At 53.5% G+C, this 19,059-nt stretch overlaps 2 protein-coding genes across 2 annotated transcripts in view; one reads left to right on the forward strand and one right to left on the reverse strand.

Moving 5' to 3' along the window:
• GCC1 (GRIP and coiled-coil domain containing 1) overlaps positions 1–19,059 on the reverse strand; it is a 325,404-nt gene that overhangs the window by 46,695 nt on the left and 259,650 nt on the right. The window lies entirely within an intron of this gene.
• The window catches only part of SND1 (staphylococcal nuclease and tudor domain containing 1), a 242,053-nt gene continuing 230,306 nt past the window's right edge, over positions 7,313–19,059 (forward strand). The window contains exons 1-3 of the mRNA XM_079992359.1: positions 7,313–7,480; positions 13,798–13,947; positions 15,664–15,784. Coding sequence (XP_079848485.1) covers positions 7,388–7,480; positions 13,798–13,947; positions 15,664–15,784 — 364 coding nt within the window. The 5' untranslated portion in view covers positions 7,313–7,387. The remainder of the gene's footprint in view (positions 7,481–13,797; positions 13,948–15,663; positions 15,785–19,059) is intronic.

Raw genomic sequence — 19,059 nt, forward strand, 5'->3', positions numbered from 1 at the left:
GAATGGTTGAAGGAACTGGGTGTTTAGCCTGGAGAAGAGGAGACTGAGAGGAGATATGAGAGCCATCTTCAGATATCTTGAGGGCTGTCACATGGAAGAGGGAACAAGCTTTTCTCCTGCTCTGGGGGGTAGGACTCGAACCCATGGCTTCAAGTTACAAGAAAGGAAATTCTGACCAAACATCAGGACACCAAGAGCTGTTTGATGATGGAAAGGTGGGGAGATTATGGACTCTCCTTCCTTGGAAGTTTTAAAGCAGAGGTTGGATGGCCGTCTGTCAAGGGTGCTTTAGCTGAGATTCCTGCACTGCAGGGGGTTGGACTAGATGACCCTTGGGGTCCCATCCAACACTGCAATTCCATGATTCTATGGTTTTAAAACCTCCCTCCCCCATTGCGATTCTTGGAAACTCAACTTATTCACAGTAAAACAATGCAAAACACAGGTGTTGGAACTGATGGACTTTCTCACATTCCAAATTCACCTGATACCAAGTGCATTTTGGCACTAGAGGTGGACCCCAAAATGGTGTTCTTCTCCCTGGCAGGGAAGAAGTGGTGATGGAAGATTTACATAAGGAACAAGGGCGGAGGAAAGATCAATGTTAGGATCTGCTGCCCTGGGGGATCCTGCTGACTGAGACAGTCACCTCAGGCTTCCCGGCTGGGTTTGGCTCTTGGTAGCGCAAGGGGGCTGGGCCCACAGTCAGAAGCCAGAGAGACGTCTGACCCTCTCCCTATCACCCCCAGGAAGAAGGGCTGGATGTAGTGTCGGAGGTTCCGTAGGGCCGAGCTGAAATAGCTCTCCTCTTCTTCATACTTTGGAATCCATCAGGCTCTCCTCCTCCAATGACCTAATTAACGACCTAAGCCTTTGATGAGGCTAATTAACGACCTATGCCTTTGATGAGGCTTCAGGCACGTTCCCATTCCGCAGGGGATCCAAACAGCAGAAGGAGCTGGAAATATGTGCTAGGTTATTTCTAACTACGCAGGACAGAAAGGAATATGCATCTGCTCTCTGTGAGAGTCAGGGAACAACTGGAACAAAGAAACAGGAAGCCAGTAACAACAACATCCGTCTCTCGTCTCCCGTGAGACTTCCAACAGTCTGGAATGTCAACTGATACGGAAGGGGGGGCCATGTCTTCTTCACCTTTTTTTTCGCTACAATATATCCATTTATTTCCAATTGTCAATGTCAAAAGGGACTAAAATCTATAAAATTCATAGAAACTCAACGTGCCAATTTGCTCAATTTCTCTAGGACTCCATGACACCTCCCCTGTCCTCCATAATCCCTCAAGCAAGGTGTCAAGACCCTAATCCTGTCAAATCACTCTGCCAAGCCTTTCCTCCGGGCAATGCCAGTACATGGACCATTGTCTTCTCATCACCGGTACTCAGGATGTGCTTATCTGCGCATATCTCCAGCTCTGCATATTCCCCCCTCCCTCCTCCATATGTTAATCCTGTGTGACCCAACCTCTTCTTAAAGTATTCATGATGTAATCTGTGTAACCCAACCTCTTCTTAATGTATTCATGATGTAACTGGGATGTATTTTGCACTGTATTCTGGGACATGGAGGGAAGTTTCAAAAGTTCATGTCACCCCTTTCTCACTGTTCAATCTCGCCTTGAACCTGTTGCGCAATAAACTTGGATCTTCTGCAGCTTGCTCCTGTCTCCGGCTGAGCTCATTTTCCTCCGCAGGGACCCGCGGACTTAGTCCGACGAGCTGGGTGGCAGAGCAGCCTCGCACCCAGATTTTACCGTAACACAACAGAGTCTTGTGACTCCAAAAACTGCACAGTGGCATAACAGAAATCTAACATGTAGCAGGGTCTCCTTGGGGGTGGCCCCAAAAGAAACCCTTCTCAGCCAGTAGGCAGCGCAGACGAGCACCCCAGCTCAGCCCCTCTCCGATTCTGTCCGAAACGGGCACGGAGGATGGGAGCTGCCAGTCTCCAAGGGGTGCCTGCGTAGCAGCAGCAGCCCAGCCCCATCCTGGATCTTAGAGTCTCCAGGCGGGTACGCCAGATGCCTGGGGAATTGCCGCCAGCCTGGCTGGGAAGCTCTGAGCACTGTTAATCGATTTTTGATTTTTTTGCTTTTTAAGTATATTTATTGAATTTTCCAAAAATTAGTTTAAAAAACAAAAAGAAAGAAAAAACAGCAAAAATACAAAAAACACAAAATTAAAACAGATACAATTTCCAATACTTATTTCCATTGACTTGTTTCTCTGACCTCCTCTCACCTCCCCTTCTTGTATTCCAATTTAAATTTTTAATTCAACAAATCCTTATATTCAAAATTAAACATCAAATACTTAAACAACATTGCTCATTACACTTTTCCTAAAGTCGACCAAAATATCCCTTCCATAGATTTCCCCAATTCCAAACAGATAACAGAACATAGTAAAAATAAAGCAAGTTATAGTTATATACCCTTTGGATTCCCAGACCCCACCCACCCCTTTCCCGGTTTCAGTTCCCAAAAAATGTTCATCAGTTCGATATCTTGTCTAGCCTGGAGATCTCACGTCCGAGGCTTTTAAATCTCTTTCAGCCCCTCTCTGCTGGCCTTTTTGATAGTCCTTAATGTTAAACCCCAGATTTCGAAAAGACTTTGGCCGAACAGGGTTCATATTCTTCCCAGCCAGCCCTCCATACTTAAAACCTCTAGGGTACCCCAACATACTCCTGTCAAGTCCAAATGTCCCCAAGATCAAGCTTGTAATCCTTCGGTCTTCAGATCTCCACAAAAGGGGATCTCTTAATTTCAGGCTCACCAATTCAGGCCAGGCTTTCCACATCAGATTGTCATTCTCCTTTGTTGCCTTCATGTCAGGCCACCAGCTGCAGCTCTCATAACAGCTTTCATTTAACATCTGGGAAGTTACAACTCCTCCTTCCTTGGCTTCAAAAACATCACATATCTCCTCTTCCACATTCTCATAACATTCAAGTTTGCCTAAATGTTCAAATATGTGAGCTTCCTGCTTCGAATCCTTATCAGCTCCAACAGCATTGTTTACTGTTGAGGCCAGAGTTGTAACACTTGTAGCCAAAACACGAATTTCCCCTTGTAATTTTCCCAAGAGAACAAATGTTCTTTCCAGTTCAATCTGGATTTTCCCTTCTCCAGCCATTGTTGTAATGTCCAAAACCCCCTCTAGGGGGATTTTAGTTTGTTAGTATTTTTCAGCTCCAGTCCAAAAGCCATTTTATTTGTATCAGTTCTTTCTTATTCGCAACAAATTATAACCAATATAACCAGCAGGAACAACAGAAACAAAGTTCTCTTTTTCCCTCTGACAGCCAATTTGACAGCTGTCAAAGTCCTCAGTGCTTCATCAGCAGGCTCTCTCGCGGGACACTCCCGGGTCCGGGGGGGTGAAACTTGAGCTCCCACACTTTAATCTTATATCCTCCGGTAAAATTTCTTATAGTGTCAAACCATGAGGGTTGAAATCATTTAATAAAAAAAAGAAGATCCTCTCGACCTTAGGTAATAAGTTCTTTGCTTTAAAATTATCTACATAGGGGGGGGCGAACTTCCTTTTTAACCCTTCCCCGCTCGTTCCTGATTCAAAATAAATTTTTTCTTTAAATTCCAAATTCCATATTACTCACGGGTTTTTAGTTTAAAGTCCAATTGTTCCAAGGAAAAAGTCAGCGCTCTCCGTCAATGGCTTGCGGCTTCGCTTCGCAGAAGGAGCAGTGGACTCACAGCACAGCACCGCGCCGCACCCCATCTCCGTTCAGAAGCCTTTAAAAAGGCTCCTTCGTGGTTTGGGGGGGGCGCAAATGGTGCCCGCCGAGTCACCAGGTTCACAGGCATCCGCGCCTGTGATTTTTGAGGGTCCCCGCGTCGGCGCCGCGGGCAAGACCCGATCCTGCGGAGCCGATTCCCTCCGGAGCTCGGAGGGAATCCGCCATTAAACGATGGCGCTAACCCGGAAGTCCCTGTTAATCGCTTTTTGGGGAAGGAAGGGACCAGCGACGGGGAGCCACATAGAGGGAAGGAACGAGTCTCCTGCGTGTCCAGTGCCCGGCCTCACAAAATGTCCCCAAGATCACCTCCTGAGCGAGCGAGAGGGTCTCCCGAGAAGGTCCTGCCTCCTGGTGAGGGGCTGGACTAGATGGCCATTGGGGTCCCGTACATGTACAGGACAGATTGTGAAGCTGAGGCTCCAGTACTTTGGCCACCTCATGAGAAGAGAAGACTCCCTGGAGAAGACCCTGATGTTGGGAAAGATGGAGGGCACAAGGAGAAGGGGGTGACAGAGGACGAGATGGTTGGATAGTGTTTTCGAGGTTACCAGCATGAGTCTGACCAAGCTGCGGGGGGCAGTGGAGGACAGGAGTGCCTGGCGTTCTCTGGTCCATGGGGTCATGAAGAGTCGGACACGACTAAACGACTAAACAACAACAACAACAACATGTCAGCATTTCAGTCCCTGCCAGAGAGGAATGGCAAACCAAGCTGTTAAGACTATGCCAGCCAAAGGCAACCTCAGCCCTCCAGATGTTTTGGGACTACAACTCCCATCTTCCCTAGCTAACAGCACCAGAGGTCAGGGATGATGGGAGTGGTAGTCCCAAAACATCTGGAGGGCTGAGTTTGCCTATGGCTGGACTATGCCGAAATGGCAAACTGACCGGAAAACTCAGGAACCAAGAAGACAAAAACTTGAAGAAAGAATCTGAAGGCAGCTCTGTTAGGGATGTTTTTATTGACTGATGTTTTAATGTATTTTTAATCTTTGGTTGGAAGCCTTCCAGAGTGGCTGGGGAGGCCTGGCCAGATGGGTGGGGTATAAGTAATAAATTATTATTATTATTATTATTATTATTATTAATTATTTTAATTTCACTTTGTTATGAAAAAATCAAGGTGTGAGGCTGCTCAGTCCCCCAGCTGGTCGGGCAGAGCCCGCGGGTCCCTGCGGAATAAAGGAAGGAGCCCAGCCACCAACCGGAGCAAATAGCTGTAGACCAAAGTTTATTGTGCAATAGGTTCAAAGAGGAATTTTGAACCCCGAGGATGGGGTGACAAGGACATTTAAAATTTTCCCACCACATCCCAGAATACAGTTCGAAGGGGAGGGGTTAACCTTGGCAACCATGTCCAGACAAGTCCTTGGTACAAGATTAGCATAAGCAGACATGGCAGGGCAAGGCTCAGGTATAAGATTAGCATAGACAAATATGTCTTAAGTACCCACCAACCAAAAGTACAATAGAAGTTCCTTTGCATGTCTGGAGCCTGAGGCGAGTCAGGTGATGAGATTTGGCTTCCTTTGGCTAACAATGAGCCCAGCAATTGTCACCTCTGGGAACTTCCTGGAGTCCTTTTGCAAGGGGAAAATAGCTTTGGAATGGAGGAAACTGGGAAAGGAGATGATTTTATATTATTTTTAAAGCTAGGTGACTTCCCTGAGCTGTCAAGTTGGAAGGATACATTCAGGCATAATATTTGTAATATTTAACTTTAAAGATGTGCTCCCCCTGTAATTTCTGTAACAAAGGGGACCCGTGTAAATCCGATGTATGCAGTGGCGTAGCGTGGGTTGTCAGCACCCGGGGCAAGACAAGTAATTTGCGCTCCCTACCCCTAACCCCCAGATGTTGCGCCCAGTGCGGCCGGCCCCCCCTGCACCCCCACGCTACGCCACTGGATGTATGGTTGATTTACTATGAATTTATAACAGAAACGTCGCGTATGTCGTGTGTGAGTGTGTCGTCTTTGAACAAACTGAATGATTGGGGGGGGGGGGAGTTCCTGCAACATTGTCCCACATAGCGATTTCTCAGGAGAAAACTGATGTTATCAGGAGAAAACTGATGTTTTAATGTATTTCTAATCTTTGGTTGGAAGCCGCCCAGAGTGGCTGGGGAAGTAATAAATTATATATATATTTGTGTGTCTGTCTGTGTGTGTGTGTATGGCGCTGTGGGTTAAAGCCTCAGTGCCTAGGACTTGCCGATCGAAAGGTCGACGGTTCAAATCCCTGCAGCGGGGTGCGCTCCCGCTGCTCGGTCCCAGCGCCTGCCAACCTAGCAGTTCGAAAGCACCTCCGGGTGCAAGTAGATAAATAGGGACCGCTTACCAGCGGGAAGGTAAACGGCGTTTCCGTGTGCGGCTCTGGCTCTGGCTCTGGCCAGAGCAGCGATGTCACGCTGGCCACGTGACCCGGAAGTGTCTCCGGACAGCGCTGGCCCCTGGCCTCTTGAGTGAGATGGGCGCACAACCCCAGAGTCTGTCAAGACTGGCCCGTACGGGCAGGGGTACCTTTACCTTTATATATATAATTTTAATTTCACTTGTAATGTAGCAAACACTATGAACAATACGGACAGATATTATGTTGTTGTTTAGTCGTTTAGTCGTGTCCGCCTCTTCGTGACCCCCTGGACAAGAGCACGCCAGGCCCTCCTGTCTTCCACTGCCTCCCTCATGTTTGTAGCTTTGAGAACACTGTCCCACCATCTCGTCCTCTGTCGCCCCCTTCTCCTTGTGCCCTCCATCTTTCCCAACATCAGGGTCTTCTCCAGGGAGTCTTCTCTTCTCATGAGGTGGCCAAAGTCTTGGAGCCTCAGCTTCAGGATCTGCCCTTCCAGTGGGCACTCAGGGCTGATTTCCTTCAGAATGGAGAGGTTTGATCTTCTTGCAGTCCATGGGACTCTCAAGAGTCTCCTCCAGCACCAGAATTCAAAAGCATCAATTATTCGATGATCAGCCTTCTTTATTATGAAATATTATAAAATAAGATGCAGTTGGAATTGTCGCCCACAGTCAACCCTAAGCGCCGCCGCCGCCGGAGGAGGAGGAGCAGCGGCCGGGAATTCCCTCCTTGGTCACGTGCCCGCCCGCCGGGCTTCCCCGGGATCCCCCTCTAAGGCGCAGGCGCGTCCGAGGCGGCGGCCCCTCCCTCCTCCCCCGGGGGCGGTCCTGCCGCGCGGGCAGCTCTTGCCGACGTGTCCTTCGGCCCGCCTGACCCGGAAGTCCCGCCTCCTCCCCCTCCCCCTCCTCCCCCTCCCCCCTTCCTTCCGCGACGTCGCGGGTTTGAATCCGCTCCCCTTTCCCTCCCTGGCCGCCGCTCGCCGCGCCCATTGGCTAAGCCGGCGGAGAGGGGGCGGGTCCGGGTCCGAGGAGGCGCCCGCCCATTGGCCCTCCTCTCCAGGACTGGGCGGGGCCGGACCCTGCGCCTGCGCGAGGGGGCGGGGCAGGAGGAGGGGTATAAAGCTGGCGCCCCGCCCCTCGCCCCGCCCCTTCCGCCGCTCCGTCCGCGCCGCGTCCCTCGCAGAGAGAGAGAGCGAGAGAGAGCGAGAGAGACCCCCGATAGAGACCCCGCGAGAGAAGAGACCCCTCGCGATGGCCTCCTCCTCCGGAAGCAGCAGCGCCGCCGCCGCCGCCGCCGCCTCGGGCGCCCCCAGCCCCGCCCTGCAGAGAGGCATCGTCAAGATGGTAAAGGGCGCCTCGGAGCATGGGCAGAGGGCAGAGTCCGGGAGGCGGCGCCCGGCCCCCCTCCGCTCTCCCCTTGCCCCAGCTGCCCGGAGGGGGGTCCAGCCGGGGCGGGGGCTGGAAGAAAGGGCGCCGCCAAGGGCGCCTCGGAGCATGGGCAGAGCGCCCAGGCCCCTTTCCGGGCTCCCCGCCACGTGCCCCCCTCCGCCAGCTCGCCCTCCGCTCTCCTCTTTCCTCAGCCCACCACCCTCCTCCCGAGCCCTTTTCCCGGGGCAGGAAGGGCGGGAGGGGGTCGCAGAACCGGAGGCTTGGGAGGGGGACCCCCAGGGGGCGTCCAGACCAAGCCCGTGCAAAACCCCGCCCCATGAGCAGCAGCAGCAGCAGCAGTGGGTGGGTGGGTGAGAGGGATCCTAGCCCCCTGTGCCCCAGAGACGCCAGCCAGGTGCCCCTGTGGGAAGGCCCTCGGCTCCCCTGTGGGAGGTGGGCGTGTGGCCCCCAGGCCTGGGAGCCCCAGGACTCCCCTTTTCTCTCCCGGGTGCAATTGCAGCATCCTGAGCTCCTTCTTTGGAGACCCGCACTTTAGGGAGGGTGAGGCATGTTCCTGCAAGGAGATAAGGAAGAAGAGGAGTCTCTTGTTTTGCTGCACGTGATGCAGCCCGGAAGGGCCCGGCTGAGTCTCAGCACATGCACACGTTGCAGGCAGAAGGCCTCGGGTCCAGGCCGGAACTTCTGCCCTAGAGCTGGGAAAGAGACTGGTCTGTGGGCAGGGGGCACCCCATGCAGTCCCCTCCATATGTTGCTGGACTGCAGCTCTGGGCCTGGACCGTTGGCCATGCTGGTTGAGCCTGTTGGCATTTGGGCGCTAGTAACATCTGGAGAGCGTTGCCCTAGGTGGCCCAGTGGTCTGGCTTCCGGTGACCTTCAGAAAACGCCCCCAGGATAACTTAGGGGAGCTTTGGAACCGCCTTTGCATTGCAAAGGACACCCAGGCTCACACTTGCTTTCTGGAAGCAGTGTGTTTGTGTGTCAGTTGTATCTTTTTTGAGAAGGGCAAGATGTAAGCTTGACAAAGTTGTGCAGTGGGGCAAGCCTGGAAGGGCAGTCTCATGGGGTGGGCTGGGGGATTGTGGGCTGCCCCCTGGCAGCTCTCTCAGGCCATCTTCCACAGAACCCACATTGTCCAGGACTGGTGCTGTCAGCGCACGTGGCAGCTTGGATGTGTGTTGTGGGTTCTTAGTCCAGCCTGCCATGCTGCTGCTCGGTGCTCTGGCATCTGGTGTGTATGGGTCCCCCCCCCCCCCGTCCCGGGGGCTGCTTTTTGCTGCAGATCCGGCGACACAGGACATGTGTTGGCTGTGCCAGGTCTCGGCCATAATTTGCAAATGCCTCTAGAAATTCAGCAGCAGAAGTTGCTTGCAATAAGCCAGAGGCATGCTAGGGTGTAATGTTGCAACCTGGGGGCAGGAAGTGGCCTTACCCGTTGAGCAGAGGGTGTTCAGGTGCCTCTAAATAGCAGGGTTCTGGAGCCTGAGAGCAGCTGGTTCCCTTCCCTATCCCGAAACAAGTGCCCTGTGGGTCACCCCACTGCGATGTGTGAGCCACGCCACATGAAAGAGTTCTGCAATTTAGACGCTTCCCTTGGAGCAGGCAGGGACGGAAGCGGTTTAGTTGGGAACCAGTTTAGTTTGGTTTTCGGAGTCTTCTGGGCATCCTGCACAGGCGCATCTCTGCCCCACAGCGAGACGATCAGTGGGGCTGGGTGGGCCAAGGTCCTGGGGCAGCTAGAGAGAGTTCCCCCCAGCAGCGCAAGCAGGGGGTGTGCCCTGGGGTGAGGGCACCCGTCCACGGTGGGTGGTCTGCAGTGTGCTCCAGGACCGCTGCCCGAGGGGTGGGGTGCAGCTCAGCTTTGCAGATTCTGACCTGCCCTGCAGCAGCCTTGTGAGGAGAGAAGGGGGCAGCGCTCTCCCTGTTCGTTACTCCCGTCCTCACTTCCGCAAAGGGTGGCCGGGATGCCTGTGGCGCTCTGGCCACTTTCTCCAGATCACAGCCTGTAACCATTCCAGCATTATTCTTATTTCATTCAGCTCTCATTTATAATTTTTTTGCAACAGTGCTTTAATGGCAAAACGCAGCACCCTGTGACCCAGAGGGTCTTAGGGAAGCGGGGAGGCACTTGCTGCCCCTGGGGCTGGCGTGGGGGGGGGGCTGCCCCCTGGGAAGGATGGGGGGGGGAGGTTCCCCACAGGTGCCTCAGTCTTCAGCCTCTCGCCCTGGGGTATACAGCCGTGCTTTGGCTCCCGAACGTCTTGGGAGTTGAATGTTCCTGCTCCTGAACGATCAAATACCAGAAGTATTTTGAACTTTTTTTGGAAGCCAAACGTCCGGCCCAGCTTCTGCTGTTGTTTCCAGTGTGCCTGCACAATCGGAAATCAGTCAGAAGCCGTGCCTTGGTTTCTGAACATTTTGGAAGTCGAATGGACTTCCAGAATGGATTCTGTTCGACTTCTGAGGTACAACTGTATTTATTTGTTCATTTTATTTATTTTACAAACCAGCCAAGCTCAAGGGGGCCGCTATGGTTCTCCCCCTCCTCGTTTAGCACCCACAACAACAACCCTGAGAGGTAGGTTAGGTGGAGAGGCAGGGGCTGGGCCAGCGTCGCCCAGTGAGGTTCATGGCCAAGTGGGGATTTGATCCCTGGTGTCTCCCAGGTGCCACAAAGACACTTTAACCACTGAGCTGCACTGCATCTCTGTAAGTGAGGTGGAGTTCCTTTGCCACGAGGAGGAAGTGATCCTCAGCCTCTGTTCCGTCTGAGAGCAGCGCCTTCTTCCTGGGAGAATAGGCCCCACTGGTGGAATCGGCCGTCAGGTCCTTTCTGCGGGGAAAGCCTGGGCTCTGGCAGGCAGCCTCTTAAACCAGAGGCATATAACCCAGCGTCTCAGTTGGGGGGGGGGATATTGTGAGGTGGGAACTCTGCTCTCTCTGGTGGTGATTTTTCACAGAGGTGGCATCAGCTTGCTAAACTTGAGAAGGGGTGACAAATTTGGGGTGGAGGAAAGACCGAAGGAGTGTTGACTGTGGGGGTAGCAGAGGATTTTGGGGTCCGTAGCACCCTCTGACTGGCAGCTGCATTCAAGTGTAGTTCCAGTTTGGGGGGGGGGCAAAGCTTTTTCTCCCCTGCCCTCTGTGGCCCAAGTCGGACAGGTGAGCAGGGCTGCCCACCTGCCAGTTACCCGATGCCCACAGTGGAGTCAGCCGGCTGGTTTCTGCCGGGGTGTAAGGGGGCTGCCTCCTCTGCTGTGAAGCCCTGACAATTGCCTGTCTGTTGGGGTGACACAGAGTCTCTTGGAGACTTTGGAAGGTGGTCGGCTGATCAGGAAGCCTGGCTGAGGCGTTGGGAGTCAAAGGGGCTCAGGTAGGGAGCCTGTGCGGTGCCCTTTGTGCAGGATGGTGCTCCCACGGATCTCGCCCTTGGCTTTCTCCGGCAAGCAGCCAAGAGCAGAGTGGTCCTTGAACCCTTTCTGGGAACTAGATTAAGAGTAATTACAGCTCCAGTCCTGGGTGTATCGAGTGCCACAGCCGTGGAACAAGCTCCGTTGAAAGAATCTCTCTCCAATTGATTATTTTGTCAATTTGCTTCTCCGGTTGGAGTTTAATGCTTTGGCATTTGCGCAGAGTGCTTTAATAGACTGGGGCATTGACTGCTACGTTTGAGGCCTGGCGATTTGGGTGAAAGGAGTCGAGAAGAGGATGTAGCCCCCAAGAAACCCCCCCATGGCCCTTGGGAAGGGTGGGGGAAGAAGGCGCTTGGAACAGGGAGGCAAGCCAGGGTCCCAATTCACGCCGCTGGTCCTGAGCCTGGGTGCTCGAAATGGTTGCCTTGAGAAGGAGGCCGGAGAGGCCGCCTGCAGGTGACTGTAGCCTGTTCCCCCTCCCTCCTGATCATACCTGGCTGTGCGCCATCAAAGCCCCGGTGTCCTTGCCTGCCTTGGCTGGTGGAGGGGCCAGAGGGACGCCTGGAGATCTGGATTTGTGCACCTTTGCATCTTGCCAGGCGGGCATCGCAGAGAGCATCACAAGCCGGAGGATATTTGTCCCCTGGTAGCTTCCATGGCTAGCTGCAGGCAGGAAACAGATCTTCCTGATCTCCATTTGCTACTTCGAAGAAAGGCAGCCACAGGCGGTGACCATGGGCCACGTGTCGAGGAGCCTGGTGTGTGTGTGTGTGTGTGTGTGTGTGTGTGTCCATAATTTCTAGTGCGCAACTTTTTATTTGCTGGTTTCAGCCTCGGAGGCTTTCCATTGCTGCCCAGCCGGCCAAGATGAGGCCTGACCTGTGGTCCATTGAGCTGCCTGGACCCTGAACCTTGGCAGGAGGAATCTCCTGGGCATTGCCTGCCTCTTGCATGCCTGTGCGGAGGGGAAACTTCCACTGTGGGGCAGGCAGTGGGAGGGCTTGACCTGCTGGGTCCCAGAGGAGGGGGGGCGCTCTCAAAGGCTGCTGTGGCTGAACCAAGGAAGTCCCGCCTCTGGGGCTTGGGGGGTAACATTGATTGGCTGCTTCTTTGCCAATGGTTGTCTGAAGTTGTAAGGAATCACAGTGAAAGCTTTCGGTGGATTAAAAAAAAAAAGCTTCATAGTAGTACAGTCGTACCTTGGAAGTCAAACGGAAATCCATTCCAAAACGTTCGGAAACCAAAACACGGCTTCTGGTTGGCTGCAGGAAGCTCCAGCAGCCAATTGGAAGCCCCGTCGGACATTTGGCTTCCAAAAATAGTTCACAAACCAGAACAGTCACTTCCGGGTTTGCAGCGTTCAGGAGCCAAAACGTCTGAGTACTAAGGCGTTTGGGATCCAAGGTGTAGTAGTAGTAGTAGTAATAATGATAATGGTAATAATAATTTGTTACCAATCCTTCGCCCCAAGGTCCCAGGGCAGAATAGAACATTAAACACGATATTAAGAGCACTTTAAAACAACTCCCAACCATAAAATGAGGTGGGTCCTAAGAACATAGACCTCCAATTGCAAAAGAAGTCAGGGGGCAAAGAGGTGTCCGGCAGCTGTGCAGTTAAGGCACCAGATGCACCTCTGTGGGGAGGGGCTGCCACGGAAAAGGCCCCGTCCACCTGGGGTGCCACTCCCCTTGAGCCCCTGAAGGTGGAGGGACTGCCACGAGAACCCCGAGAGGGTCTTCGGGGAAGAAGGTAGCCATTCGGATATCTGGGGCTGGAGTTGTCTAGGGCTTTGGCAACCAGGGCAGCGCAGCGTTAGTTTTTGCTGCTCCGTTTTACCTTTGGACGGATTGTGGCCCTGCAGTTCATGAGCGGCTGCAAGCGCTTTGACTTCCTCTTTAGGATGCGATTTTGCTCCTTTGTGTCAATGGTCTTACTCTTTTCTGACCTGCCTTGACTGGCAGCGGTGTGAGGGAAAGGCAGAAAGGCAGCATAGAAAATTCACATAGCCCACCCTCAACGTACCTTGCTATTGGTTGGCTTGGGCAGTGGCTGACATCCTGGCAAAGTTCATGGGCAGGAAGGAGCCCCAGACGAACGCCCTGTGAGTAAACTGGGACCTTGCGCATTCAGGGGCAGCGTCTAGGTCTGGCAGGGTGCCATTGATGGTGGCAACAGCTGAGGAGGAGACGGGTCCCTTGCCTTCAGGCTACCTGGGCACACCTGTATGAAGCATTGCTCCTCTGGCGCTCACACCTGCCTGCTCAGCCAAGGTCCCTGTTATTATGAATTCCACTTGCCTTACCTCCAGGTCCCTCAGTGTGGCTTACCTGGTCCTTCCCATTTAATCCCCAAAACTCGCCTGCGAGGTAGGTCGGCCCAAGGTCCCCCAGTCAGTTTCCTGGCCGAGTGGGCATTTGATCCCGGGACGCGGGTGGGGCGGAGGGTTAAACCACAAAGCCTAGGACTTGCCGATCAGAAGGTCGGCGGTTCTAATCCCCGCAACGACGGGGTGAGCTCCCATTGCTCAGCCCCTGCTCCTGCCAACCTAGCAGTTCGAAAGCACGTCAAAGTGCAAGTAGATAAATAGGTACCACTCCGGCGGGAGGGTAAACGGTGTTTCCATGCACTGCTCTGGTTTGCCAGAAGTGGCTTATTCATGCTGGCCACATGACCCAGAAGCTGTACGCCGGCTCCCTTGGCCAGTAAAGGGAGATAAGCACCGCAACCCCAGAGTCATCCACGACTGGACCTAATGGTCAGGGGTCCTTTACCTTTACTCCTGGGTCCTCTTCTGATGCTGCTTGCTCTGTTAGATGCTGCTACTGATGATGCCCCTGCCTTCTCTCCCCCCCCCCCCAGGTTCTCTCTGGCTGCGCCATCATAGTTCGCGGCCAGCCTCGTGGAGGACCGCCTCCTGAGAAGCAGATCAACCTCAGCAACATCCGTGCTGGCAACCTGGCACGTCGGGCAGCTGCGGGGCAGCCAGATGGCAAGGACACACCAGACGAGGTAGGTCTTGGGGGAGGGGGAGATGGGGGGAATGCCGGTCACGGAGGCAACTGAGGGCCTGATGGGGGGGGGCTGCCAGGACCTGCTGTGGAGGTCCCAAGGGGGGAGGCTATGGGCACAGGGTGCGACCCACATAATCGAAGGGAGGGGTGGGTAGCAAGGAGATGGCCTGTCTGCCCCCAAGGAAATGGGGATTCATTCTTTATACACAAAGCAGGGCCTCGGATGGCTTCACCTGCCCAGGTGAGGGCAGAAGTGGCAAATGCCCAAATCCTACAGATAAGCTCCCCTTTCTGGGCTAAGAGCCCAGCACCCCACAGATAAGGAGGGCATATCAAAGCCAGCCAGTTAGCTTAAGGTAAAGGTACCCCTGCCCGTACGGGCCAGTCTTGACAGACTCTGGGGTTGTGCGCCCATCTCACTTAAGAGGCCAGGGGCCAGCGCTGTCCGGAGACACTTCCGGGTCACGTGGCCAGCGTGACATCGCTGCTCTGGCGAGCCAGAGCCGCACACGGAAACGCCGTTTACCTTCCCGCTGGTAAGCGGTCCCTATTTATCTACTTGCACCCGGAGGTGCTTTCGAACTGCTAGGTTGGCAGGCGCTGGGACCGAGCAGCGGGAGCGCACCCCGCAGCAGGGATTCGAACCGCCGACCTTTCGATCGGCAAGTCCTAGGCGCTGAGGCTTTAACCCACAGCGCCACCTGCGTCCTCCAGTTAGCTTACATCTAAGCTAATAAATGAGCTCATTGCTGCAACAGCTGCCAATTAATTCTGGGGTTATCTGGACTGCCAAGACGGCGCTTGCAGATCTTCTGGAACAGCTCACCAGAGATGGCCCCCCCAACCTCTGTTTTAAAAACAGAATATAAGACGGGACGGGTGGTTTATACATTCCCTCTCTCCCCTACATCAGTGGCCAGGTTTACACCCTACGCTCAGCCAGGACTTGTGTGGCACCCAGATTATGTGCTTTTGCTGCACATCGTGACCTTGCCAATGGCCCTTCGGGTCAGATTTTTCTGTCTGTAGGTTCCTGGTCCTTTCAGTCATGCTATTGGTTGCTATTCCACTTCTTTGGCAGGAAATAGCCTGGGTGTGAGTTGTCCTCCCCCCTCCCCTCCATCACTCCCCCCACTTAGTTGCCCATCTTCTGAGGTCCAGGCCTGAGGTTGACCCTTCCTGAGGCTGGGCATGGGGTGGTGTGTGTGTGTGTGGGGGGGGGGGAGATGGGGGTGGCCTCACCTGTGGGAGCAGCCCTGCTTGAGGAATTTGTCTCTTACCTTGTATTTTTATGTTGTGAACCACCCTGAGATCTAAGGATGAAATAGTAGTAGTAGTAGTAGTAATAATAATAATAATAATAATAATAATAATAATAATAATATGAAAATCCCCTCTCTAGAGAAGTTCATCCCACGCATTGGATGTTTTATCCATCATTTATCGTCAACCGTAGCTATATACCGCTTAATATGCAAATTTCCTAAGGAGCTTATATGAAGCCCTTTTAAGAGTTGTTTCTGGCCGTGGAGGTTTTTAAAAATTCTGCATTACATGGGTGGTTCTTAATTGTTATTTTTGCAAGCTGACGGGTGAGTTTCTGAAAGCGACGAGTCGACCTTGTAATAACAAGGGGTCTGGGAGTAGGTGTTGGGGGCGGGGATGTGGGGCTGAGCGGCTCCTGTTCCTGACCAGCAACCTCCTTCTTCCTCAGCCCTGGGGGTTCCCAGCCCGAGAATTCCTGCGGAAGAAGCTCATCGGGAAAGAGGTTTGCTTCACGGTGGAATACAAGACGCCCCAAGGCCGGGAGTACGGGATGGTGTACCTGGGGAAAGGTGAGAGGTCCTGCGCAGGGTTGCCCCACACTTGGAGGGCAAATCCCCACAGCCCAGTCTGCCTCTCCTTCCTCCCTGAGCCGGCTGTTCTCCTGTGAGCTCTGAGGTTCATCAGCCAAGTGGGGGGTGAGGAGAGCCTGAGCCTATTCTGAGTTCTTCAGCTCCCAAAGCCATCAAAAAAAGAGCTCTGTAGTCATGTGTTGGCACTGGCAGGTCTGGGGGGAAACGAGGGAACTGTTCTCCCAGGGGAAATTGGCGAAGGGGAAACACAGCTGGAAATCTGGAACATGGCAGGCAAGAAGACTATTGGGTTGGCCAAGGTGGTGGTCCAGTTAAACCCAGCTCACACAGCTCTCTATGCAGTTATGTGTTGTTGTTGTTGTTTAGGCGTTTAGTCGTGTACGCCTCTTCGTGACCCCCTGGACCAGAGCACGCCAGGCCCTCCTGACTTCCACTGCCTCCCTCATGCTGGTAGCTTCGAGAACACTGTCCCACCATCTCGTCCTCTGTCTTCCCCTTCTCCTTGTGCCCTCCTTCTTTCCCAACATCAGGGTCTTTTCCAGGGAGTCTTCTCTTCTCAGGAGGTGGCCAAAGTCTTGGAGCCTCCTAAGTTATGTTGAACTTTCTAAAAGACCCAATATAAAAATAAGACATTTAAATTCCACCAAGAGTTCCTTTCTTTAAATATGTCTTTTACATAATGTGTGCAATACCAGAATCATATCCAAGTGTCTCAAAGCCAAAGTTGCGTCCAAATATTCCTTCGTTCAGAATCTCCAGAAGTATACAACTTTGGGAAGTTCTGTATAATACCCTAAAGGGTTCTGGGAGCTGTGTTTCCCTCGTCCTCTGCAGTCCAGTTTCATAGGCAGAAAAGACACATTCAGGGCAAGAATTTGAGCCTCACACCAGCCGTGACGTGCGAATCCACCGGTGGCATTTTGAAGCCAAGCCGGGGGGGGGGTCCTTCAGGGGCCCAGCCAGTGACCAGGACAGAGCCCTGAGCTCCAGGGGTGCTCACCCCTTCGCCCTGCCCCTTGCCCACAGTGTTTGCCCAGAGAGCAGACAAGCTTGGGTCACCTTTCTCTTTCCCTCTGCCCCCCTGCTTTGAGTTTTCTGCTTTGGGGGCTGGGGTTCTGCAGGAAACAGGCCAACAAACAGCTTAGAATGAGGAGGCTTTGTCCAGGCCTGGATTTCCTGCATTTCGGGTGGTGGCGGGGATAGAAATGCAAAATAAAAATTCTCTGCCGAGATGAGGCTAGCCTCTCTCCCCTTCCTCTTCCCATGCCCGTCTCCTGCCCCCCGGCTGTGGGTCATCTCCTTCCTGCCCTCCTTTCCCACCTGTCCTTTGCCTGTGTCTCTCCAGTGCTTTGGGGGGCCGGGGTGGGGCTCTGCCTCCCACCCACTGGTTTGCACATCTCTCTCTGGGCCACGTGCCGGGCATAAATCTTCAGAGGTGGGCAGCGATGCCAGTATCTCTCCCCCTTGGTTGCTTCCACGTGAAGGATTTTTCTGCCACGCTGGCCTCGACTTGCTGCCGCCTGACAGCCCAGGATTTAGCTGAAGAGTGGATGTTTGCTAATTAACTTCTTCAGCTTTTAAAGAGATCCATGTTGAAATCGCTGGCTGGGCAGATCTTGGCAGCTGCCTCTCCCTCCCCACTCTCTGGGCTGGACTGTGCCGCTGGTTTGGGCGCGAGAGGCAGGCCTGGGACTGGCAGTGCATTTGCCAAGGGGGTGTGGGTGGGTTTAAGGTTGGGTGATGCTGGAGGGGGTCACTGGCAGGACCCCCCCCCCTTGACGGAGCCTCTGGGTTCCTGGCCTTGGGCTGAACTTGAGCGCCTTTGGCTCTGCCTACAGGGCTGCCTCCTGAAATGCCCCTGCTTGGGGCAGCCCAGGGTCCCTCTGCTCCCCCCCCCCAGCGGGTGCCCCCCTCCCTCTGGGTGCTTCCTCGCCCTCTGCCTTCCAAAGCCCATGGAAGCTTTTTCATGACCTTTACAGTTAATAATAATAATAATTTATTTATACCCACCCGTCTGGCTGGGTTTCTCCAGCCACTCCAGACGGCTTCGAACAAAATATTAAAATACAATAGTCCGTCAAACATTAAAAGCTTCCCTAAACAGAGGCTGCCTTCAGATGTCTTCTAAACGTAAGATAGTTGTTTATTTCCTTGACATCTGATGGGAGGGCGTTCCACAGGGGGGGTGCCACCACTGAGAGGGCCCTCTGCTTCTCACAGGGAGGGAACCGCCAGAAGGCCCTCGGAGCTGGACCTCAGTGTCCGGGCAGAACGATGGGAGTGGAGACGCTCCTTCAAGTATACTGGACCGAGGCCATTTAGGGCTTTTAAGGTCAGCACCAACACTTTGAATTGTGCTCGGAAACGTACTGGGAGCCAATGTTGGTCTTTCAAGACCAGTGTTATATGGTCTCAGTGGCTGCCTCCAGTCCCCAGTCTGGCTGCCGCATTCTGGATTAGTTGTAGTTTCCGAGTCACCTTCCAAGGTAGCCCCACATAGAGCGCATTGCAGTAGTCCAAGCGGGAGATAACCAGAGCATGCACCACTCTGGCGAGACAGTCTGTGGGCAGGGAGGGTCCTATCCTGCGTACCAGATGGAGCTGGTAGACAGCTGCCCTGGTCACAGAATTGACCTGTACCTCCACGGACAGCTGTGAGTCCAGAATGACTCCCAGGCTGCGCTCCTGTTCCTTCAGGGGCACAGTTACCCCATTCAAGAACAGGGAGTCCTCTACATAACTCTTTCCTTCCATGGGAGCCTCTTTGTGTGGGTCCCCTGGAAGCCTTTTTGAGGAGGGAGGGCTTTGTGTGTGGAGATCCTTGTTAAGAGCGCCTGGGGAGGCCCTGATCCTTGGCAGAGCAAGGTGAGGAAACATCCCCCCCCCCCCCCCGCCCAGCAGTGGCAGGCCTTCTTCCTTGTACACAGTGGTGAAATCCCGCTTGGGCGCTTTCTAGTGATCTACTCCTTTCTTTCTGCCACCTTTGCCCACTGCAAGCGGCCTGGCCATGTGGGGGGGGCAGTCTCTGTGGGTCAAGCCAGGCCGACTTGCCGTGGGCTCTGGGTGCACCTCACTTCCCGCCCTCCAGGTAGGCTACCGGTGGCTATTTCTATTATTATGATATATTTATTTATATTGCGTTGACGTACAAATAAAAGAATGGCAGCTAAAAATATGGGGGAAACTCCCACAGTCATTAACAATCAATTCAAACTATTCATAAATCTGTTTAAAACTGTTTAAAACACGCAGAC

The sequence above is a fragment of the Podarcis cretensis genome (assembly GCF_951804945.1).
Source record: "Podarcis cretensis genome assembly, chromosome: 10".
Taxonomy (NCBI): Eukaryota; Metazoa; Chordata; class Lepidosauria; order Squamata; family Lacertidae; genus Podarcis; species Podarcis cretensis.